General features: G+C 43.6%; 1 protein-coding gene across 1 annotated transcript in view; it reads right to left on the bottom strand.

The window, feature by feature from the left end:
• Window positions 1-12,961: 12,961 nt before the first annotated feature.
• Window positions 12,962-21,987, bottom strand: part of LOC126455690 (sodium-dependent nutrient amino acid transporter 1-like) — a 180,965-nt gene continuing 171,939 nt past the window's right edge. Inside the window, exon 13 of the mRNA XM_050091457.1 lies at window positions 12,962-13,913. Coding sequence (XP_049947414.1) covers window positions 13,746-13,913 — 168 coding nt within the window. The 3' untranslated portion in view covers window positions 12,962-13,745. The remainder of the gene's footprint in view (window positions 13,914-21,987) is intronic.

The raw sequence follows: 21,987 nt of genomic DNA on the forward strand, positions 1-21,987 counted from the left end.
AACTAGAATAATAATATATTGTTATAATGTTATCATATACGTGTAATACACTTCGTCTTTCCTGGTGCCATCACCCGGTTATTAGGTCGACGGTTCAATATTTCTATTAAGAAAAAACAAACAGAGCACAATGTTATTCTATCCTCTTGCCGTTAGCGAGAATTTACGGGACACCTTCTTCATTTAAAAATCCTAACAGTCGACAGCACATCATACTCGTCCTTTCTTGTCTGCCCATTTATTCATCTGCCTATACTTTCTCATTGTTCCCATTGTTCTTTCTTTTACACATTGCTGAACTCTCGGTTTTTCAATAGTAGGTCTATGTGCATTTAAATTACGTATGTCACACCTTTATTTTCATGGATATTTCTTTCAGCGATCATCATCTTTTCATTCTCAAATGCGCTAAGTGTAACAATTAATAGAATGGTGCTGATAATTTTTATTCAGTTCTTAATGTATGTCATTTGCAGCAGCTAATCTCATACCTACTCCCACGCATTCATCCATTCTATGAAAAACGTAAGTAAAGCGAACGCAACATCATCACAATGACGGGTGTGCAATCTACATCTGTTTACATTTGTCCTCTATCAACGTCAGCACGTGGATGTGTTCCATTACCCAGAGTACTTGCACTAAGCGCTGGGAGCCGGCCGGTGTGACCGAGCGGTTCTAGACGCTACACTACGGTCGCAGACTCGAATCCTGCCTCGGGCATGGATGTGTGTGCTGTCCTTAGGTTAGTTAGGTTTAAGTAGTTCTAAGTTCTAAGGGACTGATGACCTCAGCAGTTAAGTCCCATAGTGCTCAGAGCCATTTGAACCAATTTTTAAGCGCTGGGATCGTCAAGATAACATCTAATTCTGCGTCAAAATATACATTCTGCAAGCCAACACACTCTGCATGGTGGAAGATACCCTGTACCATTATCAGTCAATGCCCCTTCTGTTGTGTGTCCTCGGAGTCTTTCGCGGCGACATGTGTGTACAAGAGGCGATCGGACAGCCCATAGCACCTCCGGCCCACCGCTGGACCGAGTGACGTCAGGTGACGTGAGGGGACGGCGCCACGTTTGAAACTGCCGCTCCCGCCTCCCTACAAGCGTCAAGCATTCGTCGTTGCCTCCTTTCGACATCCAAAGCCCGTTCCCACATCATGCTGAGTGTGTGCTCCTGCTCTCTGTTAAAATTGTTGCTGTCCATTCTAACGACAGCCGTCTCTTTTATAACGGAATCCCCGTACGTTGACGCAAAAGACAAGACTCTCATGTGTTAAAACTAAATCCCGTCAAGTAGGAATTATGACCACTGTCCAGTTAGTTGCGGAAACGGACGGACGAGCGAGCAGCAGCAGGTAGTGGACGGCAACGAAAAGGGGGCGCTAGTTCAGGGCAAGAAAGGCGAAACTGTTGGGACTGATGACCTGAGTTACAATCACCATTGACAGGAGCGGCGGCAAAATGCCGCAGAGCCAGACGACAACAGCAGCGTCTCAGTGGGATTTGTGACCAGGGGTCACGTTGCTACACAGGCCGCACTGTGTGACACGGACGAAGTCGAACCGGCGGGGTGTCTCTGTCACCTTGACCTCGAGGACTGCCACGCGCCACAGCAAAGACGGCGCGACACGGGTGTGCGTACACCCTGTCATGGCAGAGAAGGGACTTTTCTTTTTGGGACTCTGCACGCAAGAACTGAAGGACCCAACAAAAACGAGAGTTGATACAGAACCTGGTCTGAAGGAGACAATATGGGCAGGTTGCGCCACATGCTAAGCTGCACAGAAAGTTAATCCAGAACACTAGTCACATTTTTCCTTTCCACACCTTTCATGCTACACCATGAAGGCGGAATCGAGTGACGCGTCATCACTTACCTGTCCTTGCACCGGCACGCCTCGTGACACTTTCCAGGAAATATGGCGGAATGGAAACTTCGGGTAAACGCTCTTCCCGTACCACCAATAACAGCACACTGAGTAGCAATATTTCGATGGAACCATACGTAGCTTCAAAAGCCACCCCATTTAGTAGGACCAACAGGCCAGAAATTTATCTGGCTGAGGATAATATGGAGTAGAACTCGAATGCAAGAAGAACAGTGTGTGTCACTCCATATATGAACGCCTCTCGGCAACAATGAATCCCGTGCCAGCTTAAGCCACATAGCGATGTCCCAGCCCATCTACTACTGCAGCCGATGAATAACAGTGTACCTTTGCCCACATGTACTGAATCACATGCCTATTTCTCCGAACTCTGGCAAAAAACAGTGCGTATAAAATTTTTTGTGCGTTTCAGCTGTAAAAATCACGTTTAATGTGTGAAGCAAACTTGGATTTCTTACCTTTAGGGAAACTTTTATTACGATAATTTCTAATATTACTTTATTTCAGCAAGACATTCGTTCTCTCGTTATGTTTATCATCCTGTTTGTTTAATGTGCTACTTATTTGTATGTTCGCCGACACTGCGATCATGAACAACATAAAAGAACCCGTACAGGCATCACATTTTAACTAAATGGGTCGATTTTTTATTGTCTATACACTGTGTACATCGCAAACAGATACACTCAAATCACACATGTAAATTACTAGAGACTGTGGTCTATACGGAATTTTGCTATATTTTATTTATTTATTTATTTTTTCCTCACTTTAGATCTGATTAATGGTAAGTTATTACTGGCTGTTTACTTATGTTTATTGTAAATATTTTGTTTGATTTCATGTAAAATAAATATTATGTTTTCTCTTCTGTACAGAGAATGTATTATATAATGTCATGATCATGTACTGATATGCATCCATGCATTTATAAATTCACTGGAGATTTTAAATGCTCCAAAACTTATTTCTCGGTAGATACTAAGCTTTCCACATTTTTCCTTTTCTCGTGAACAGAAAAATCAGAGAACTGCGAACAGCGTGTGCTCTGATATAGATGGTACATTTATGTGTAGATCTGTCATCGACTTTATTTTTTGCTTTGCTATAAACTAGTTATGAAGGGAGCCACCATGATTTCCGGGAAGAGTGGTTAGCAAATAATTGTATGTAAATATGTCCTCTTACCTTAGTTTAAATATGAATATATCTCTCGGTTTGCCTAGGTGAACTGAATTTCGATTTTGTTCTCTTTCACTTTTGAAGGTATTTGACATTAATTAATAATTCTGTATGTAAAATACAAGATCAACCACCTTCTGCAGAATGATCTGTTACAAAAGAGTGGGATAGTGGCGCCCAGAGATATGAACGTGTTAGGATGTAGTTTATTTTATGTTTCGTACTCTATAAGTTGGCAAGTTGCACCTTTCCTCCCTATTACAATTTTTCAGCTCTTTGTAAAGTGAGCGGTTCCGCCAACCAAGGTGATTACCAACTAAAAACAAAAAAAGTCTTGTCGATAAGAAACTAGGTTTTACAAAATGTATCACTGACCGCACATTTTTTTTTAATAAAAGCGAGAGGCGATGACAAATGTCAAAGCATTACGCATCATCTCTTTTCATTCGGTGGTACGCTCTTTGCAAATTAGAGACAATTCGATATGCAAATTACTTAGGTTCCGATCAAATCCCATCGAAACCAGGGTGACTGCGGAAATGCATGTTTGTTTCCAATTGCAACACAATATTGGCGACTGCGTAGGTGATTTCTTTCATCTCTGCACTTGTAGATATACGTTGCATATGTACTAGGTATGGGTTAAGATGATTTCGGTGAGCTGCGTCATCCTCAGGGAAGCGAGGGAATTCTAACTGAAGAACCGTCCTAAGCCCCCACTGTCTTAGAAGGTAGGGAAAGTGCCATGTATCAGGTGCTGGATCTCAGGTATGAAGGACTAGCGTTGGACCACCAGAAGCTTGTTGTGTGACGCCGGCTTCCTAGAGAGTCGTTGTCAGTCAGGCAACCTCTGCTAAAAGTTTACTATTGTGGTCGTCCGCAAAATGTTTCTCTGCTGGAAGGAAGATTCTTAAACAGGATGGATAATTTTCTGAACCGTTCTTAAGAGGAACTTTCTAGGGGGGATAGATGCTTTTTGCGAGCCCTCTGACTGGAGAGTAATTGTCCATGAGGTGCCCTCTGCCTAAATTTTTATTGGTATGCATGTACACAAAATATTTCCCTGGTGGAAGGAGGATTTTAAACAGCGTGGGCAGTTTTTGAGCCATTCCTACGAGGTACTTTCTACGGGCGATACGAATCTCGAAAGCTTTCTACAAGACACAAGAGCTCCCTGGAAAGAGTGGTTATTCAGTTCGGACACTAGTTCGGCGCCTAGTCAAAAACGTTTACTTCTTTTTACGTTCCTACGCCAGAAAAAAGCGCACCAAAGGCACCTAAAGTAAGGTAACCAAACTGTCTGAAGATTCGTGACGCAAAACTTTTTAGACGCGACTTTCCGAAGTGGGACATCACTACACTTGACTGGGATGGCCGCATTTTCCCTGCATTGGTGGAGTATAGTAGCGTCAGCTTAATGTTTTCATTGGTGGGATGCTAAAAGTAACTTACTTCCCTGATGGGCAGTTGCTGCTTGAGACGTAGGAAACGTTCTCAGAACAGACGCGCTCTTCACTCTTTCGACCCTGCTTTCAGCCTAGTCACTCAGAGTTTTGCCCTTAGCAGAGTGACAAAGAACTTGGAAGAGCAGTTGAACGGAATGGATCATGTCTTGAAAGGAGGATATAAGATCAGTATCAAAAAAGCAATACAACGGTAATGGGATGTGGACGAATTAAATCAGGTGACGCAGAGGGAATTAGATTAGGAATCGAGGCACTAAAAGTAGTAGATTAATTTTTCTATTTGGGTAGCAAAACAACTGATGATGGCCAAAGCCGAGAGGATATAAAATGTAGACTTGGAACAGCAAGGAAATCTTTTCTGAAGAAGAGAAATTTTTTAGCAGCCAATATAGATTTAAGTGATAGGAAATTTTTTTCTGAAGGTATTTGTTTCGAGTGTATCCATGTATGGAGGTGAAACGTGGACGATGAACAGTCTGGACAAGTAGAGAACTAGAAGCCTTCGAAATGTGGTGCTATAGAAGAAGTTGGAGATTAAATGAGTAGATCATGTCGTTAATGAGGAAGACAAGAAATTTGTGGCACAACTTGACTAAAAGAAGGGATCGGTTGGTAGAACACATTCTGAGACATCAAGGGATCACCAATTTAGTATTGAGCGGAAGGGTGGGGGCTAAAATCGTAGAGGGAGACTCATAGTCGGATAAAGTAAACAGATTCAGAAGGATAGAGGTTGTAACAGTTATTCGAAGATGAAGAGGCTCACACAGGATAGGATAGCATGGGGAACTGCATCAAACTAGTCTTCCGCCTGAAGATCAAAACAACAACATTCCTCTATGTCTTCCTCTACAGTTTTCAAAGTTTTCAACCTCTACAGCTCCGTCTAGTACCATCAAAATTATTTCATGGTGTCTTAACACCATGCGCTATCACTTCTTCTTGTCAGTGTTTTCCATGCATTCCTTTCCTCGCCTATTCTCCAGAGAACCTTCTCATTCCTTACCATACCCGTCCACGTAATTTTCAACATTCTTCTGTAGCACAACATCTCAAATGCAATGATTCTCTCCTTCTCCGGTTTTCCCGTAGTCCGTGTTTCACTATCATCCAGTGCTGTGCCCCAAACGTACATTACCAGAAATATCTTCCCCAAATTAACGCCTATGTTTGACACTAATAGTCTCCTCTTGTCCAGCAGTGCCCCCTTTGCCTTTGCTTGTCTGCTTTTGATGTTCTTGCTTCTGCTGTTATGGGTTATTTTGCTTCCAAGGTAGCAGAATTCCTTAATCTCATCTACTTTGATCACCAGTTCTGATGTTAAGTTTCTCACCATTCTCTTTTCTGATACTTCTCATTACTTTCCTCTTTCTTTGATTTACACTCAGTCCTTATTATGTACTGATTAAACTGTTCATTCCACTCAACATATCGTATAATTCTTATTCAGGTTCATTGATGACAGCAAGGTCGTCAGAGAATCTTATCACTGGTATTCTTTCACCATGAGTTTTAATCCCAATCTTGAACCTTTCTTTTAATTCAGTCATTATTTCTTCGATATAAAGATGGATTAGTACGAGTGAAATACTGCATCCCAATCTTACACTCTTTTTAATTCGAGTGTTTCGTTCTTGGACTTCCAATCTTTTTGTTCCCTCTTGGTTCTTATACATACTGTATTTCACCCGTCTTTACTCACAGCATACCTCTATTTTTCTCAGTATTTCGAACATCTTGCACTATTTTAAATTTTGTCGAACGCTTTTTGCATGTTGACAATTCTTATGAATACGTCTTGATTTTCCATCGAATATCAAGCGCAACGTCAGGACTGCCTCTCTGGTGCTTTCACCTTTTCCTAAATCCAAATTGATCGTCATCTACCGTATCCACAATTTCTTTTCCATTCATCTATTTCTTATTCTTGTCAGTAACTTGGATGCATGAGCAGTTAAGATTATTGTGCACTAGTTGTTGCATTTACGTGTCCTTGCTTTCTTCTAAATTGTGTGGATGATATTTTTCCGAAAGTCTGACGGTATGTCGCCAGTCCAATAGATTCTTGAAGACCATCATGAGTATTTGTTTGGTAGCCATTTCCCCCAATGATTTTAGAAATTTCGATGGAATGCTATGTATCCATTCTGCCTTATTTGATCTTAAGGCATTTAAGGCTCTTATAAATCCTGATTCTAATACTGGATTCCCTATCTCTTCTACATCGAGTCCTGTTTCTTTTCTATAGCATCATACAACTCTTTCCCCTGATATAGGCCTTCAATTCACTCTTTCCACCTATCCGCTCTCTCCTCTGCATTTAACAGTGGAATTCCCATTGATCTCTTAATGCCGCCGTCCTTCTTTTAATTTCACCGAAAGTTGTTTTCACTTTTCTACATGCTGAGTCAGTCCGTTCGATTTCTTCACATTTTTCTTGCGTCCAGTTCGCCTTATCTTCCTCGCATTTCCTATTTATTTCATTCCTGAGTGATTTGTATTTTGATATTCCTGAATTTCCCTTAACATTTCTGTACTTGCTTCTTTCGTCGATCAGTTGAAATACACTCCTGGAAATGGAAAAAAGAACACATTGACACCGGTGTGTCAGACCCACCATACTTGCTCCGGACACTGCGAGAGGGCTGTACAAGCAATGATCACACGCACGGCACAGCGGACACACCAGGAACCGCGGTGTTGGCCGTCGAATGGCGCTAGCTGCGCAGCATTTGTGCACCGCCGCCGTCAGTGTCAGCCAGTTTGCCGTGGCATACGGAGCTCCATCGCAGTCTTTAACACTGGTAGCATGCCGCGACAGCGTGGACGTGAACCGTATGTGCACTTGACGGACTTTGAGCGAGGGCGTATAGTGGGCATGCGGGAGGCCGGGTGGACGTACCGCCGAATTGCTCAACACGTGGGGCGTGAGGTCTCCACAGTACATCGATGTTGTCGCCAGTGGTCGGCGGAAGGTGCACGTGCCCGTCGACCTGGGACCGGACCGCAGCGACGCACGGATGCACGCCAAGACCGTAGGATCCTACGCAGTGCCGTAGGGGACCGCACCGCCACTTCCCAGCAAATTAGGGACACTGTTGCTCCTGGGGTATCGGCGAGGACCATTCGCAACCGTCTCCATGAAGCTGGGCTACGGTCCCGCACACCGTTAGGCCGTCTTGCGCTCACGCCCCAACATCGTGCAGCCCGCCTCCAGTGGTGTCGCGACAGGCGTGAATGGAGGGACGAATGGAGACGTGTCGTCTTCAGCGATGAGAGTCGCTTCTGCCTTGGTGCCAATGATGGTCGTATGCGTGTTTGGCGCCGTGCAGGTGAGCGCCACAATCAGGACTGCATACGACCGAGGCACACAGGGCCAACACCCAGCATCATGGTGTGGGGAGCGTTCTCCTACACTGGCCGTACACCACTGGTGATCGTCGAGGGGACACTGAATAGTGCACGGTACATCCAAACCGTCATCGAACCCATCGTTCTACCATTCCTAGACCGGCAAGGGAACTTGCTGTTCCAACAGGACAATGCACGTCCGCATGTATCCCGTGCCACCCAACGTGCTCTAGAAGGTGTAAGTCGACTACTCTGGCCAGCAAGATCTCCGGATCTGTCCCCCATTGAGCATGTTTGGGACTGGATGAAGCGTCGTCTCACGCGGTCTGCACGTCCAGCACGAACGCTGGTCCAACTGAGGCGCCAGGTGGAAATGGCATGGCAAGCCGTTCCACAGGACTACATCCAGCATCTCTACGACCGTCTCCATGGGAGAATAGCAGCCTGCATTGCTGCGAAAGGTGGATATACACTGTACTAGTGCCGACATTGTGCATGCTCTGTTGCCTGTGTCTATGTGCCTGTGGTTCTGTCAGTGTGATCATGTGATGTATCTGACCCCAGGAATGTGTCAATAAAGTTTCCCCTTCCTGGGGCAATGAATTCACGGTGTTCTGTTTTCAATTTCCAGGAGTGTATTTCTTGTGTTACCCATGGTTTCTTCGCAGCTACCTTCTTTGTATCTATGTTTTTCTTTGCAGCTTTGTGATTGCCCGTTTTAGAGACGTCCATTCCTCTTCAACTGGACTGCCTACCGAGCTATTCATTATCGCAATATCTATAGACTTAGAGAACTTCGAACCTATTCATTCCTTGATACTTCTGTAATCCACTGCATTGCTCACTGATTCTTCCTGACGAGTTTCTTACACTTCTGCGTACTCTTCGTCGTTACCAAACTGTTACCTGAGTTCACATTTGTTCCTCAGTATTCTTTAGAATCCAGTATCTGATTTAAGGGTCTCTGTCTGACTATGATGCAATCGACGTCTAATCTTCCCGTGTTTCCTGGCCTCTTCCGAGTATACCGCCTTCTCTTCCGGTTCTTGAAAAGAGTATTCGCTATTACTAGCTGAAATTTATATCAGAACTCGATTATTCTTTCTTCTCTCTCACTCCTACTACTAACCCCATATTCTTCTCTAGCTCTTCCGTCTGCTCCTTCCCCTACAACCGCATTGCAGTCTTCTAAGATTGCATTTATCAGGTCCCTTTACATATTGAGTCAGTCGTTCAATTATCTTCATATACTTTCTCTGTCTCTTCATCCTCTGTATGTGATGTTGGTACATATACCTGAACTACTGTTGTTGGTTTTGGTTTGCTGTCCATTTTAAAGAGAACAACTGTTCATTAACTCACCGTCTGTCCTCTCTTCCTATTCAGCAGTACTCCTATTCTCGTTATACCAGTTACTGCTGCTTTTGATATTACCCTACACTCGTCTGACCAGAAGTCTTTATCTTCTTTCCATTTCAATTCACTGACACCCATTATATCTAGACTGAAACTTTGGATTTCTTTTTTGAGTTTTTCTAGTCTCCCTACAGCGTTCAAACTGCTGACATTCCTTTCTCCGATTCATAGTATGTTTCCCTTTCGTTAGTTATTCGATCTTTTCCTCCTGTCTCCCCTCCCGGAGATCCAAATGGGGGTCTAACCCGGAATCCCACAGCGAAGGAGCCTACATTGTACGCTTTAACGCCTCCATGGGGAGAATATGTCAGCATCGGTTCGACGATGTGAGGAGTACGCAAGAAGAAAGCAGAACAAATGTTCATGCTCAGCTTCCCGTTACGCTGCAGGGACACAGCGACGGTTTCGAAATTTTTGAAGGTGAAGGGGATGTTTCGCTCGCCGAACCTGGCCGTATTTAAAACCGAATGTAATCAGCAGTATTACGAGAAAGGATTCACCAGACGTCGCGAAGATTGACGGAAATCAGCAGTAACCTATTAAAACTCACTTATTTTTTAGTAATACTATGCAGAATTGTGACTGGAATAAGATTGACCATTTAACGTTCAGGACTATGGAAGTCAGCGCACAGATATCAGTCAATAGACAGAAGAAGAATTTCGCTACTTTCCGGAAGAACATGTCACTGGCTTCAATCGAGGATAATTTTCCTACTATTATCGGGGTCAGGGATTTTCTCTGCCTCGTGATGACTGGGTGTTGTGTGATGTCCTTAGGTTAGTTAGGTTTAAGCAGTTCTAAGTTCTAGGGGACTGATGACCATAGCTGTTAAGTCCCATAGTGCTCAGAGCCATTTGAACCATTTGAACCTACTATTATCAACCTGCCTGTTACAGGTTCTGAAAGAAGCTGAAATTTCTGTAATAACCAGAGGAGGCAAATTTGCTGTGACGACTCGAAAAGTACCCACAGAGTAAATTATAGGAAATAATGAAGTGGGTATCTGACAGCTTGTACAGCAGTCCACTTACGTAATCAGGATGGAACAACTGGGTATTTTACGTACATGCAAGTACCTAGCAGTAATTTGTCCCAAGCACAAAGTAAGGCGCTGAGGGACATCAACGCAGATAATAACATTGTTCGTACCGCAGACAAGGCTAATGCCACGGTCCTGATGAAGGTGAGGTCTATTATGAAAAGATCTAATATTTTGGATCCCACCAATTATTAAAAAAAACGTCAGAAGGATCCGCCTACGAAGATTTTGAAAGTTAACAATCGATTGCTAAAAGAGTCTTCTTTCTCTTATTGCGATAGAAACGTTCTCACCTAGGCTCTGTGGGTCATCCATAGTGCAAACACCACAGCATCCTTTGAGGCCCATTGTGATAGCTAAAATGTCATCCACTTGCCATTTAGCTATACACCTTCCCTCATTGCTGCAACGTTATGTTGGTGGAACTGACAGTCCTATTGAAAATTCGTGTCATTTCACTGACGCGTTAAAGGAAATGCATGTGGTCCCAGGTAATATTCTTCTTAGTTCTGATGTATCGTTATTTACCATGATACCGGCGAACGTAGTTATCTCACACATAACGTATATTTTTACAGCAGTGAGAGAGGAGTTATTCAGACACTGTCTCACGACAACCTATTTTCAATACAATAGTGGTTTTTATGAACAGATTAACGGGATGGTTGTTGGCAGTCCTCTTAGTTCGGCTGTGGCCGGTTGGTTTATAGAGACCTTTGAATAACAGGCGTTGCGGACTGCTAGTATAAGGCCAGCCATGTGGTACGACTTTATCGATGACATTTTCGTAGTATGAACACACGGTGGAGAAGAGTTGGATGCCTTCCTGATACATATCAACAACATCATTTGGAAAAACCAGTTTACTATGGAATGGAGAATAATGACCAACAGAATTTTTTTTATGAGTCTGTTATCAAACGAGAGGACGGGACGATGACACATAGGGAATATAAAAAGCCACGCATACTGAGCATTACCTTCATAAAGATTGTAATCATCACCCCAGAGAAAAATGAGATGTGATCAAAACATTGGTAGATGAAGGGTACAAAATTTGTGAACTGAGTTATTTACAAGACGACGTCGTACATCTACGGTCGACACTGAGGCAAGCAGATCAGTAGGGCACTTCGCCCTATGGAGACAATCAGGATTAATGAGGAACAACAGCCGCCCAAAGGGAAAGTTTTCCTTTCGTTCATTAGTGAGATTTCAAATCTCTCTGTATGGCGTGGGAACTGAGACACACTAAGAAGATGATGTTTAAGATCGGCAAAAGATAAACTACGTTTGGCTACACCGTGAGTATATAACATTCGTTATAGTTGAGGATTGGTTTATACTGGAACCACGAAAAGACGTGTTATCACCCGTCTGCTTGAACACAGGAGGCACTGCCGCCTGAGACACAAGGATAAAAGGGGCAAAGCGGAACGCGATTACCAAGAGGGCGATCATGAAATAACATTCAGTGAGACGTCCGTCACATCGGAAACATCGCATTGTCATTCGCGCATTTATAGAGTGGCTGTTGAGATTTGTAAACACCGTAATAATTTTAACAGAAAAGAACGAAGAGTTAAATCAGATAAAATCTGGATGTCAACGTTTCACCATAAGAATGACAAGCTCTTACTTTCAATTGAGAATGTTGGCATTACCAGAGATAGTTCCGTAGTCAACGTCATATGATGGACTGTGGTGCCCTCTACACTGTCTATGTATTCGGCGCTCTCTCTGGTTCTGATTGCAGTTCGCCACTTTACCATTGAGGATGTCTCCAGCAGTCGGAGATGAAAAGCTAGGAGAAAGTTTTATACCTTGACTATGGCCTACCAGCCCAGAAGTTCCAAATGAAGTCAGTACTGACCGTGAAAGCCTGTACTGTATGATAATATATTTGTTTTTTTTCTGTTTCTTCCCACTTCGAGACTTCGTTAAGGTTAATTCATTGTTCATCGTATCTGTAATTAAGGTGCATTGCTACTGATTCTAAACAAGAGAAAGTGTATTTACACGGATATGTGAAGAATGATTATTTTGTATTTCAGGTTAAGAGCCATAATATTTAATATTGCTGCTTGGAAGTTTTCATTCCTTTTTTTCTGTAATAGTTACAAAATGCATGTCATAAGTCCATTACACAGAAAATAATTAAACCTTAAAGTACATGAAAATACAGGGCCGCATAGGTTCTGGAAAGAATAAAACGAGATTGTCACACTTTCTAACTAAACCTCAACATCTAAGCTATGAAGCCTCTTCTACTACCAAACACAGAAGTGTACTTCTTGTACTATGGTAAACAAAATAACTGTCTTTTATCACTTCCTTTTTGCACAGTGGTCTGAATATTGAGAACTTAGAAAGTAAATTCACATGCTCTATCAAATTTTACGTTTCTTCTTGATGTTTTCAGACTATGCCTCGCATATGTTAACCGAAGTAAGGAAGAAAAATAATCAACAGGTTGTACAACATTAATGCCAGTCACAAATAAAAAGCTATCATTTTTACGAGAATTATTTATTGTCAACGCAATAAACTAACAAAGCAATAATTTTTAAACAATTCACTAAAAATATTTAGAAATATATATCATCGCAGCTTTATATAAACTACTGTAGTGATATTTCTTATGACAAAATATTTAAGGCCCGATAGTCTGATAACAGTAATATCATAAAACTTATTTTTATTTGGTAGAGTCTCTGCTGTAATGTCACAGTCAGAAATTCTCTCTGTATAATAGGTGATCAGTGTACACGGTACAGATCAAATTGAAACATACATAATAAAGAATTTGTACATTCTTTACACTTACACTAATATCACAATTAAGCCTTACGAAATAGAGGTAAGCTTTCGCATGTGTATTCTTAACACAGCAAGTGGATTCACATCACAGCCAGCTTGTCTACTCCTGAGTATTGCAGAACTTGCGACAGACAGAGAGATATTAAAACAGCGAACTCATCCACAATTCTGTCATTCTCAAACTGCGTTAATATTAGTCTGACAATGAGCATGGTATACCCCAGATGCGTTCCCTGGAACGCTTTTCAACTGGAGTAAAGTAACGTGGCATAAATTTGCATATGAATTTCGTCATGGTCAGTTACAAAGCTCTTCCATTTATTTTTCAGCAACGTCAGCTGTTCTTAAGCACTGTTTTGCTGTGGCCAGTCCAAGCTAAGGAACGTGCTTGGAAGTAATACGGCATTGTTAGTCCAGTATGTAGAGGATTCGACACATTTTCATTCTTCACCATTTATGTCAGTGGAATACTTTATTATATCAAGTTGAACTTTTTTTATGTCAAAGAAAGCCAGTGCACCGCAACTCGTGGACTGTGGATCATTTGTACACACATAAATTCTCCCAGTGTCTTTTCAAGGTCTTCCGCAGCCTAAATATCGAAATATAAGTGTTTTAAATACTCCGTGATCTTTAAGCTGAATTTCTCTTTTTTTATTGGCTTTGAATTCTAGCCATTCACCTCTTCGTTTATCGTTTTTAGGACCCCACTTTGCCGACGGCGTGAACGACAGTCGGAATGCCTGCAACAAGATAAAAAAAATTTCCAATTAGCTCAATGAAAAATCATAATGACAGCACTGCCAAACATTTCCGTACATCATACCTATGACAGACCACACTTCTACATACTCTAGGTGTTAGGTTAGCGTTTATTAGAGAAATGGTAATCGAAATGTAAATAGCACGAAAATAAGATTTTATCCGACATGAGCTACAGAAAACAATGTGTCGTTATGGAAGTAAATATTTTCGAGACAGAAACAGATTTCGAACAGTTTCTATTCTAGAAGCAGACTGAGCAGTTGACACAGTAGACAATAATCCGCTTATTTGTAATAAAGAATTGGAAGTACTAATTATAAGCTAATTAGGTACAAAAATAATATAAAACAAACACCACCCGAAGAAGCCTTGAAGGCCCAACGGTACTGAACGGCGGACGTGTCATCCTCAGCCCTTAGGCGTCACCAGATGCGCGTACAGAGGGGCATGCGGTCAGCACACCGCTCTCCCGGCCGTTATCAGGTTTCGTGACCGGTGTCACTACTGCTCAGTCAAGTAGCTCCACAAATGGCCTCATTAGGGCTGAGTTCACCCCAATAAAAATAATATAACTAAGACAAATATTTAAAAAATTAAAGTTAAAAGATAAATCTTAAAATTAGAATCATACATACGAGCAGTCTACTTGGGAGAAATAATTAAACACCAGGAAGTTTCGTAATTCCAGCGCTCATTTCAATAAACACTTAAAATTATGATGGACAAGATAAAAAGAATGCGAAAAAGAAGAAAAGATATTGCAATTAAGTCGCTAACGGTATTGGTCCTATTACTTGTTCTGTACTACTGTAAAATTGTAAGGATATTCGCATTCCATCCATAGATTTTAGTGAGTATTTTAGTTACTTTCTTGTTCAAGATATTTAATTGGAAGAATGTCCTTGGTTACTTCAGTCAGTCCTGGCGAAGGATGGTGTGGCGGGCAAGAGATGCATGAGATTCGTCTTCCTTTTGCTACCTGTCAGGGAGTTCACAACACAATTAGCAAACATTCATTTTCAACGAATGAGTCCAGCTTCTACCAGGGAAAAAGGCTAAATTTCATGAGTCCTCTCCAGTTTCGTCAAGAGCGCACTGACATGCGTAACTTAATGAAGAACGCAATTTCGCGTGATTTGTCACTGCCAAATAACATGATTACGTCGATAAAACTTGGACCACACATAGAGAGAATTGCTACAGAATAGTACAGAAGGTAAACAAACAAGTATGCGGAGAGGAGAATAGTCCTGAAACTTTTCTGAAAAGACATTACATTAAAGGTACTGCGACTCATAATGTTCCCCTGTCCGCCCTGATAACTGAGTGGATAAGGAAAGGCATTTTGTTACACGCCGGCAAGGCAGCTCAGCGTGATCGGTCAGAGAGTCGGTTGGCCTCTGTAATAAATAAACTGAGTGGAAGGAGCAACAAACGAACTTCAACGGATGTCATGTGACGTCCGCAACGACCAAACACAACGAAAAAAAAAGGTGGTCAGTGTGACGGTTTGCCGTCCTACGGGCCCGGGTTCGATTCCCGGCTGGGTCGGGGATTTTCTCCGCTCAGGGACTGGGTGTTGTGTTGTCTTCATCATCATGTCATCCCCATCCGGCGCGCAGGTCGCCCATTGTGGCGTCGAATGTAGTACCAAGGCGGCCGGACCTGCCCCGTAAGGGGTCTCCCGGCCAATGACGCCAAACGCTCATTTCCATTTCCGTAATGTTCCCCTGGACATTACAGACGACGGGTACGGTTCTTAACAGGATGTGTAATCAGCACGGACAGCAATACATGCTCTAGAAAATGCTCCGATGGTGGCCGCAAGGTTGGTAAAGAGTTCATGCGGCAGGGCGTTCCCTTTCTCCACCAGCGCGGTTGACACCTGCTGGACGGTAGTTAGTGGAGGTGGGCACGGTGCAGTACTTCTCCCCGTGACTCCCACACGTGCTCGACATGATGCATGTCGCGGCAATGGGCAGACCAGTCTGCTCGCCGAACATCCTCTAGTTCCAAGAGCTCCTCCACCTGCGCTATTCGACGTGATCGCGCCTTATCAACCGCAAAAATGTAATCAGGGCCGAATGCACCTTGAAAAGACAAATATGGGGAAGAAGTACAGTGTCACAGTAACGTTATCCTGTGAGTGTAATGTGTTCAGAGATCTGGAGGTCAGTACCCCAAGCAGTATTAGGCCGCTCCAGACCGTAACACCCTGAGCATCAATACCAACATGCTCGAAAACGTCCGTGGGTGCACTGCGCGTTCTCATTGCTCACCATACGTAGGACGTTCAGCATTGTTGAACAAGGTCGTTTTGGTGGTACAGATGTTATGGTATCGGGAAGGCATAATGTTGCACGGGCGAATTGACTTCCAGATCTTTTAACACGTTACAATCACCCATCAGTGTAACTGTCACAGGGACTCCTTCCCCGTGTGCGTTTTTCAGGAGACTTCATTTTTAGGGATGACAATGTCGGGCGTCAGCCACAGTTCTCTGAATAATCAGCATTCAAACAACTGTGACTGACGCCCGAACAACGGGGAACTGACATTCACTGAGACTAGAAAATAGTGCACTGATAATGGCTGGGCATTAGCCGAAATCCGAATTTGCCAAATAAAACCTGCAAAAACAAAGACGACTGATTGCTGTGCTCTATAATTTATAAAACGTACTTTTTTTCTCCTCAGATTGCTGTGTACCAAAGGTAAAAAGACTTGTTATGAGGAAACTCGTAACAATACTATGACAAAATAGTATTTGGTCCTACTGAAAGACAGGGTTACATATCTGAAGTTACTGTTAGGTGCGGGATACAAAATAGAGTTGAAGCGTCAAAAATACGAACCGAACATAGCAGAAAATACACAGCCCGACAAAAGAAAGTGAAGAATCCAGAAAGGGAGGAGAAAACGAAATTAAAATCTCGCGGGTTGAGAGGATCCACGTTGTTATAGCAGTAATTACAAAACCGAGCCACATTTGCAAAGAACTTGGTGGTATGAGCCCATTTCACAATATGGTATTGCAACCCCGTGGCCTGGGTGCATGCACAGATTCCGTCGGAAAGGTAGTCTTAAAGCTCTTGTGTTATCTTCTTAGGCAAGTTGACCCGCATCTGTGGTATCTGGTCTTTTGATATCCTGGATACCGGAAATGGGACGGATTTGACGTCTGGGATGGTCTCGTACCCGCTCTGTCAGCGAAAGATCTCGGAATCTTGCTGGCCACGGGAGTACCTCAGCCTCACGCAGCCGTTTCACAGAGCAACACGATGCGTGTGGATGAGCATTGTCGTGTTGAAAAATGACACTAGTATACCACTGCGTGAAAGGTAGCATAAGGGGACGCAGGTTGTTCGTGTCGTACTGTTGTGCCGTCAAGCTATCTCAGTCACTTCAAGCCGTTATCTGAAGTCACACCTGGTGGCTCCCAACGCTATGACGCCAGGAGTAACAGCTTTGACCCTCCCTAAAACTTTGGATGAATGGGATCTCTTCCCAGATCGCCGGCATACTCGGCAACGATTGTCATCGATGTAGTGCAGAACCGGGATTCAACGCTGAACGCAGTGTGACTCCATTCATCAGCAATCCGTGTTTTCCGGCCACGGCCCCATTCCAAACGCAGCCGTTTGTGTTGTGCTGCTAACGGCATCGGACGTTAATTCGGTAGTGTGGCTGCTGCTAGTCTCCGACCAATTTTACAGAAACTACGAGGGTCACTCCAAATGAAATGCACACTATTTTTGTAAAAATACAGTTTTCGTTCTGCATGTGTTAAAGTTTTACAGTGTGTAGATAAATCCTTCCCGCTTGTTTTCAAAGTTAGTTCAACCTGTTCCCGCGAGTGGCGCCTTCACACCATGTCTTCAAGATGGCTGCTACACTTGACGTTCGTCAGAAGCAACGTGCTGTCATAGAATTCCTGTGCTGCGAAAACGAGAGAGTGGGAAACATCCACAAGAGGTTGAAAAAGGAGTATGGAGATGCTGCTGTCGATCGCAGTACAGTTAGTCGGTACAGTTATAAAGTTACGTGATGAAAGCGGGCACGGCAATATTGAGGATTGTCCTCGCAGCGGCAGGCCTCGTAGTGCACACACTCCAGACGATGTACAGAGTGTTAACGGATTCGTGACTGCTGACAGATGCATCACAGTGAACGAATTGTCACGCTACGTTGGCATAGGGGAAGGAAGTGTTTGCAGAATGCTGAAAGTGTTGGCGTTAAAAAGGGTTTGTGCCAGGTGGGTTCCCAGGATGTTGACAGTGGCTCATCAAGAAACAAGAAAAACGGTATGCAGCGAACTTTTGGAACAGTACGAGAATGGTGGAGATGAATTTCTTGGCAGAATTGTGACAGGTGATGAAACATGGATCCATCATTTTTCACCAGAGACGAAGAGGCAATCAATGGAGTGGCATCATGCAAATTCACCCAAGAACAAAAAATTCAAAACCACACCTTCTGCTGGAAAAGTTATGGCTACGGTGTTTTTCGATTCCGAAGGACTCTTGCTTGTGGACATCATGCCAAGTGGAACCACCATAAATTTTGATGCGTACGTGACGTCACTGAACAAACTTCAAGCTCGGTTGCGTCGTGTTCGACCACATCGGCATATGCAGGATGATTTGCTGTTCCACGACAATGCACGGCCACATGTCAGACAAAAAAACCATGCAAGCGATCACAAAACGCGGATGGACAACACTGAGACACCCGCCTTACAGTCCTGACCTGGCTCCACGTGACTATCATTTCTTTGGGAAAATGAAAGACTCTCTTCGTGGAACAAGGTTTGAAGATGATGACTCCCTTCTGCACGCTGCCAAACAGTGGCTCCAACGGGTCGGTCCAGAATTTTACCGTGCGGATATACAGGCGTTGGTTCCAAGTTAGAGTAAGGCAGTTGAGAGGGATGGAAATTATGTGGATAAATGAAACTATTGTTCCTAAAGGATGTATATGCACACTGTGAAACTTTCAAACATGTAGAATAAAAGATGGATTTTAAAAAAATAGTTTGCATTTCTTTTGGAGTGACCGTCGTATATAATTCGTTCATAGATGGAGGGCCATATCTGAATGGGCTGCAGCGTGATTGGTGCACAATACGGAAATTCTCTCTTATAGTGGTCAAACGTTGTCGACCGGAACAATAGGCCACAGGCACGTGCGAATGTTGCACAAATCTGCATATAGTGTGATTCGATTGGTCGGCCAGTGGTGAACCACAGCGATGCCCCTTCCTGACTCTGTCAGGTGTTGATAATGCTGTCTCACACGAATACGCGGCATCTATGCTTTCTTCACAGTGATTACGTAGATCTGACATTGTTCTCCCCTATGTCTACCCTACAACAACATGAAACACGAACAGCATTAATGGCGGCCTTTCTACACTGAAGCGCCTAAGAAACTGGTACAGGAATGCGTATTCAAATACAGAGACTTGTAAACAGGTAGAATACGGCGCTGCGAACTGCAACGCCTATATAAGACAATAACTGTCTGGCGCAATTGTTAGATCGGGTACTGCTGCTACAATGCCAGGTTATCAAGATTTGAGTTAGTTTGAAACTGGTACTACAGTCGGAACATCTCCGATGAAGCGATGAAGTGGGGATTTTCCTACACGACCTCTTCAAGAATGTATCGCGAATATCAGGAATCCGGTAAAACATCAAATCTCTGACATCGGTGCGGCCGGCAATGGATCCAGCAAGAACGGGGCCAACGACGACTGAAGAGATACGTTCAAAGCGACAGAAGTGGAACCCTTCCGCAAATTACTGCAAACTTTCAGTGTTGGCCCATCAACAAGTGTCAGCGTGTGAACCATTCAACGAAACATCATCGCTATGGGCTTTCGGAGCCGAAGGCCCACTTATGTAACCTGTATGACTGCATGACACAAACCTTTACGCCTCGCCTGGGCCCGCCAACACCGACATTGGACTACTGATGACTGGAAACATGTCTAGCCCGACGAGTCTCGTTTCCAATTGTATCGAGCGGTTGGACGTGTACAGGTATGAACGCAACCTCCTGCCGTGGACCCGGCATATCAGCGGGGGACTGTTCAAGCTGGTGTACGCTCTGCAACGGTGAGGGGCGTGTGCAGTTGGAGTGATACGGGACCCCTGATACGACTAGATACAGCTCTGACAGGTGACACGTCCGTAAGCATCCTTTCTGGTCACCTGCATCCGTTCATGTCCATTGTGCATTCTGACGGACTTGGGCTATTCCAACAGGGCAATGCGATGCCCCACACACCCAGATTTGCTACAGAGTGGCTCCAGGAACACTCATCTGACTTTAAACACTTCCGATGGCTACCAGACTCCACAGACATGAACATTGAGTACATCTGGGATGCCTTGCAACGTGCTGTTCAGAAGATATCTCCACCCCCTTGTACTCTTACGGATTTATAGACAGCCCTGCATGATTCATGGTGTCAGTTCCCTCCAGCACTGCTTCAGACATTATTCGAGTCCATGCCACGTCGTGTTGCTGCACTTCTGCGTCCTCTTGGACGCCCCACCGATATTACGCAGGTGTACCAGTTTCTTTGGCTCTTCAGTGTATCTGTCACAGAGAACTGAATCTCCGCTCATTTACATAACCTCCCACAGTGTATACGCGTACGAAGTTAAATTAACACCCGACCCTGTCTTCTCCGGGTGCTTCACTTTTTTGTCAGGTAGTGTAGTTCAAGAAGAGCTTTTAATTCAGAACTTGATCATTTAATTGCAAGTAAAGTAAAAATGAGTTACAATGGCTGTGACTAACAACTGATAGACGAAGTAAATTATCAGGCTACTTTCTAGATTCGAAACTATGATTTAGTAGCTCCAGCTGGTAGAGTATGTAACAATATGTGCGGTCCAATATATTGGCACCCGCTGCTCGATAATCTTACTACGAGCGACACCGGTTGCATAAACTTTAATGCTTGGTGGAGAAGAAAAGGGCTGTGAGAGGAGTCTAAGGAACATAACTGGCTTACCGGTCAATAGTTGCGGTGAAAATTTCTTCCGCCATAGTTTGGACAAGATGTGTACGTGTCGAGCGCCTTACTAAGACAACACGCCTCGTAGCTGAGGTCGTTTTTGTGTACAGTGATGGTCGAATCAGATGTATCCGATTCAAGTCTAGATAGCATTTTGGCCAAAGCGAAAGAGAAGTGCATAAAATTCGTGGTCGCCACGTTCTCTCCAACGTCCTGGGTTATGGACGTAATCAATAAAATTACCTACACGAAACAGTTGCAGAAGTACACCTGCTATCTTCTCATAATTTTTTTTAATTTTCTGTACCATCTCTGCCTATATTCAAAATACGATGAGATGTAGTTCTGAAGAATTGTATTGAGTATTACGCTGATCCCAGCGCAAGTCGATTTACTTTACTGTTCGGACGAAATTTGTTGATATCCTTACTGAGCCAAGTCTCGTGCAATCATAAACGCATATGCAAGGGTTTCTGTACACTTCTGCTGACATTAGCAGATAATGTTCAAAGATTTAAAGTGTGGTGTCACCGCCAGACACCACACTTGCTAGGTGGTAGCTTTTAAATCGGCCGCGGTCCGGTAGTATACGTCGGACCCGCGTGTCGCCATTGTCAGTGATCGCAGACCGAGCGCCACCACACGGCAGGTCTAGAGAGACTTACTAGCACTCGCCCCAGTTGTACAGCCGACGTTCATAGGAACGGTTCACTGACAACTACGCTCTCATTTGCCGAGACAATAGTTAGCATAGCCTTCAGCTACATTTGCTACGATCTAGCAAGGCGCCGTATTCAATTGATATTGAGATTCTATTAATGTATCATCAAGAGCGATGTTCTACAAATGTGGATTAAAGTTAAGTATTCCAGAAGCTACGTACTTTTCTTTATAGCATTCATTACGTATCCTGTTTCAGACCTTACGCCAGCCTGCGTGAGTTTAAGCGCGTGCCTTTCGGCTTCCTCTCATTGTGTCTAGGCTGTCTTGTCTAGACACAACATAAAGTATTTGTTATGAAA

Source organism: Schistocerca serialis, chromosome 2, assembly GCF_023864345.2.
Source record: "Schistocerca serialis cubense isolate TAMUIC-IGC-003099 chromosome 2, iqSchSeri2.2, whole genome shotgun sequence".
NCBI classification, from domain to species: domain Eukaryota; kingdom Metazoa; phylum Arthropoda; class Insecta; order Orthoptera; family Acrididae; genus Schistocerca; species Schistocerca serialis.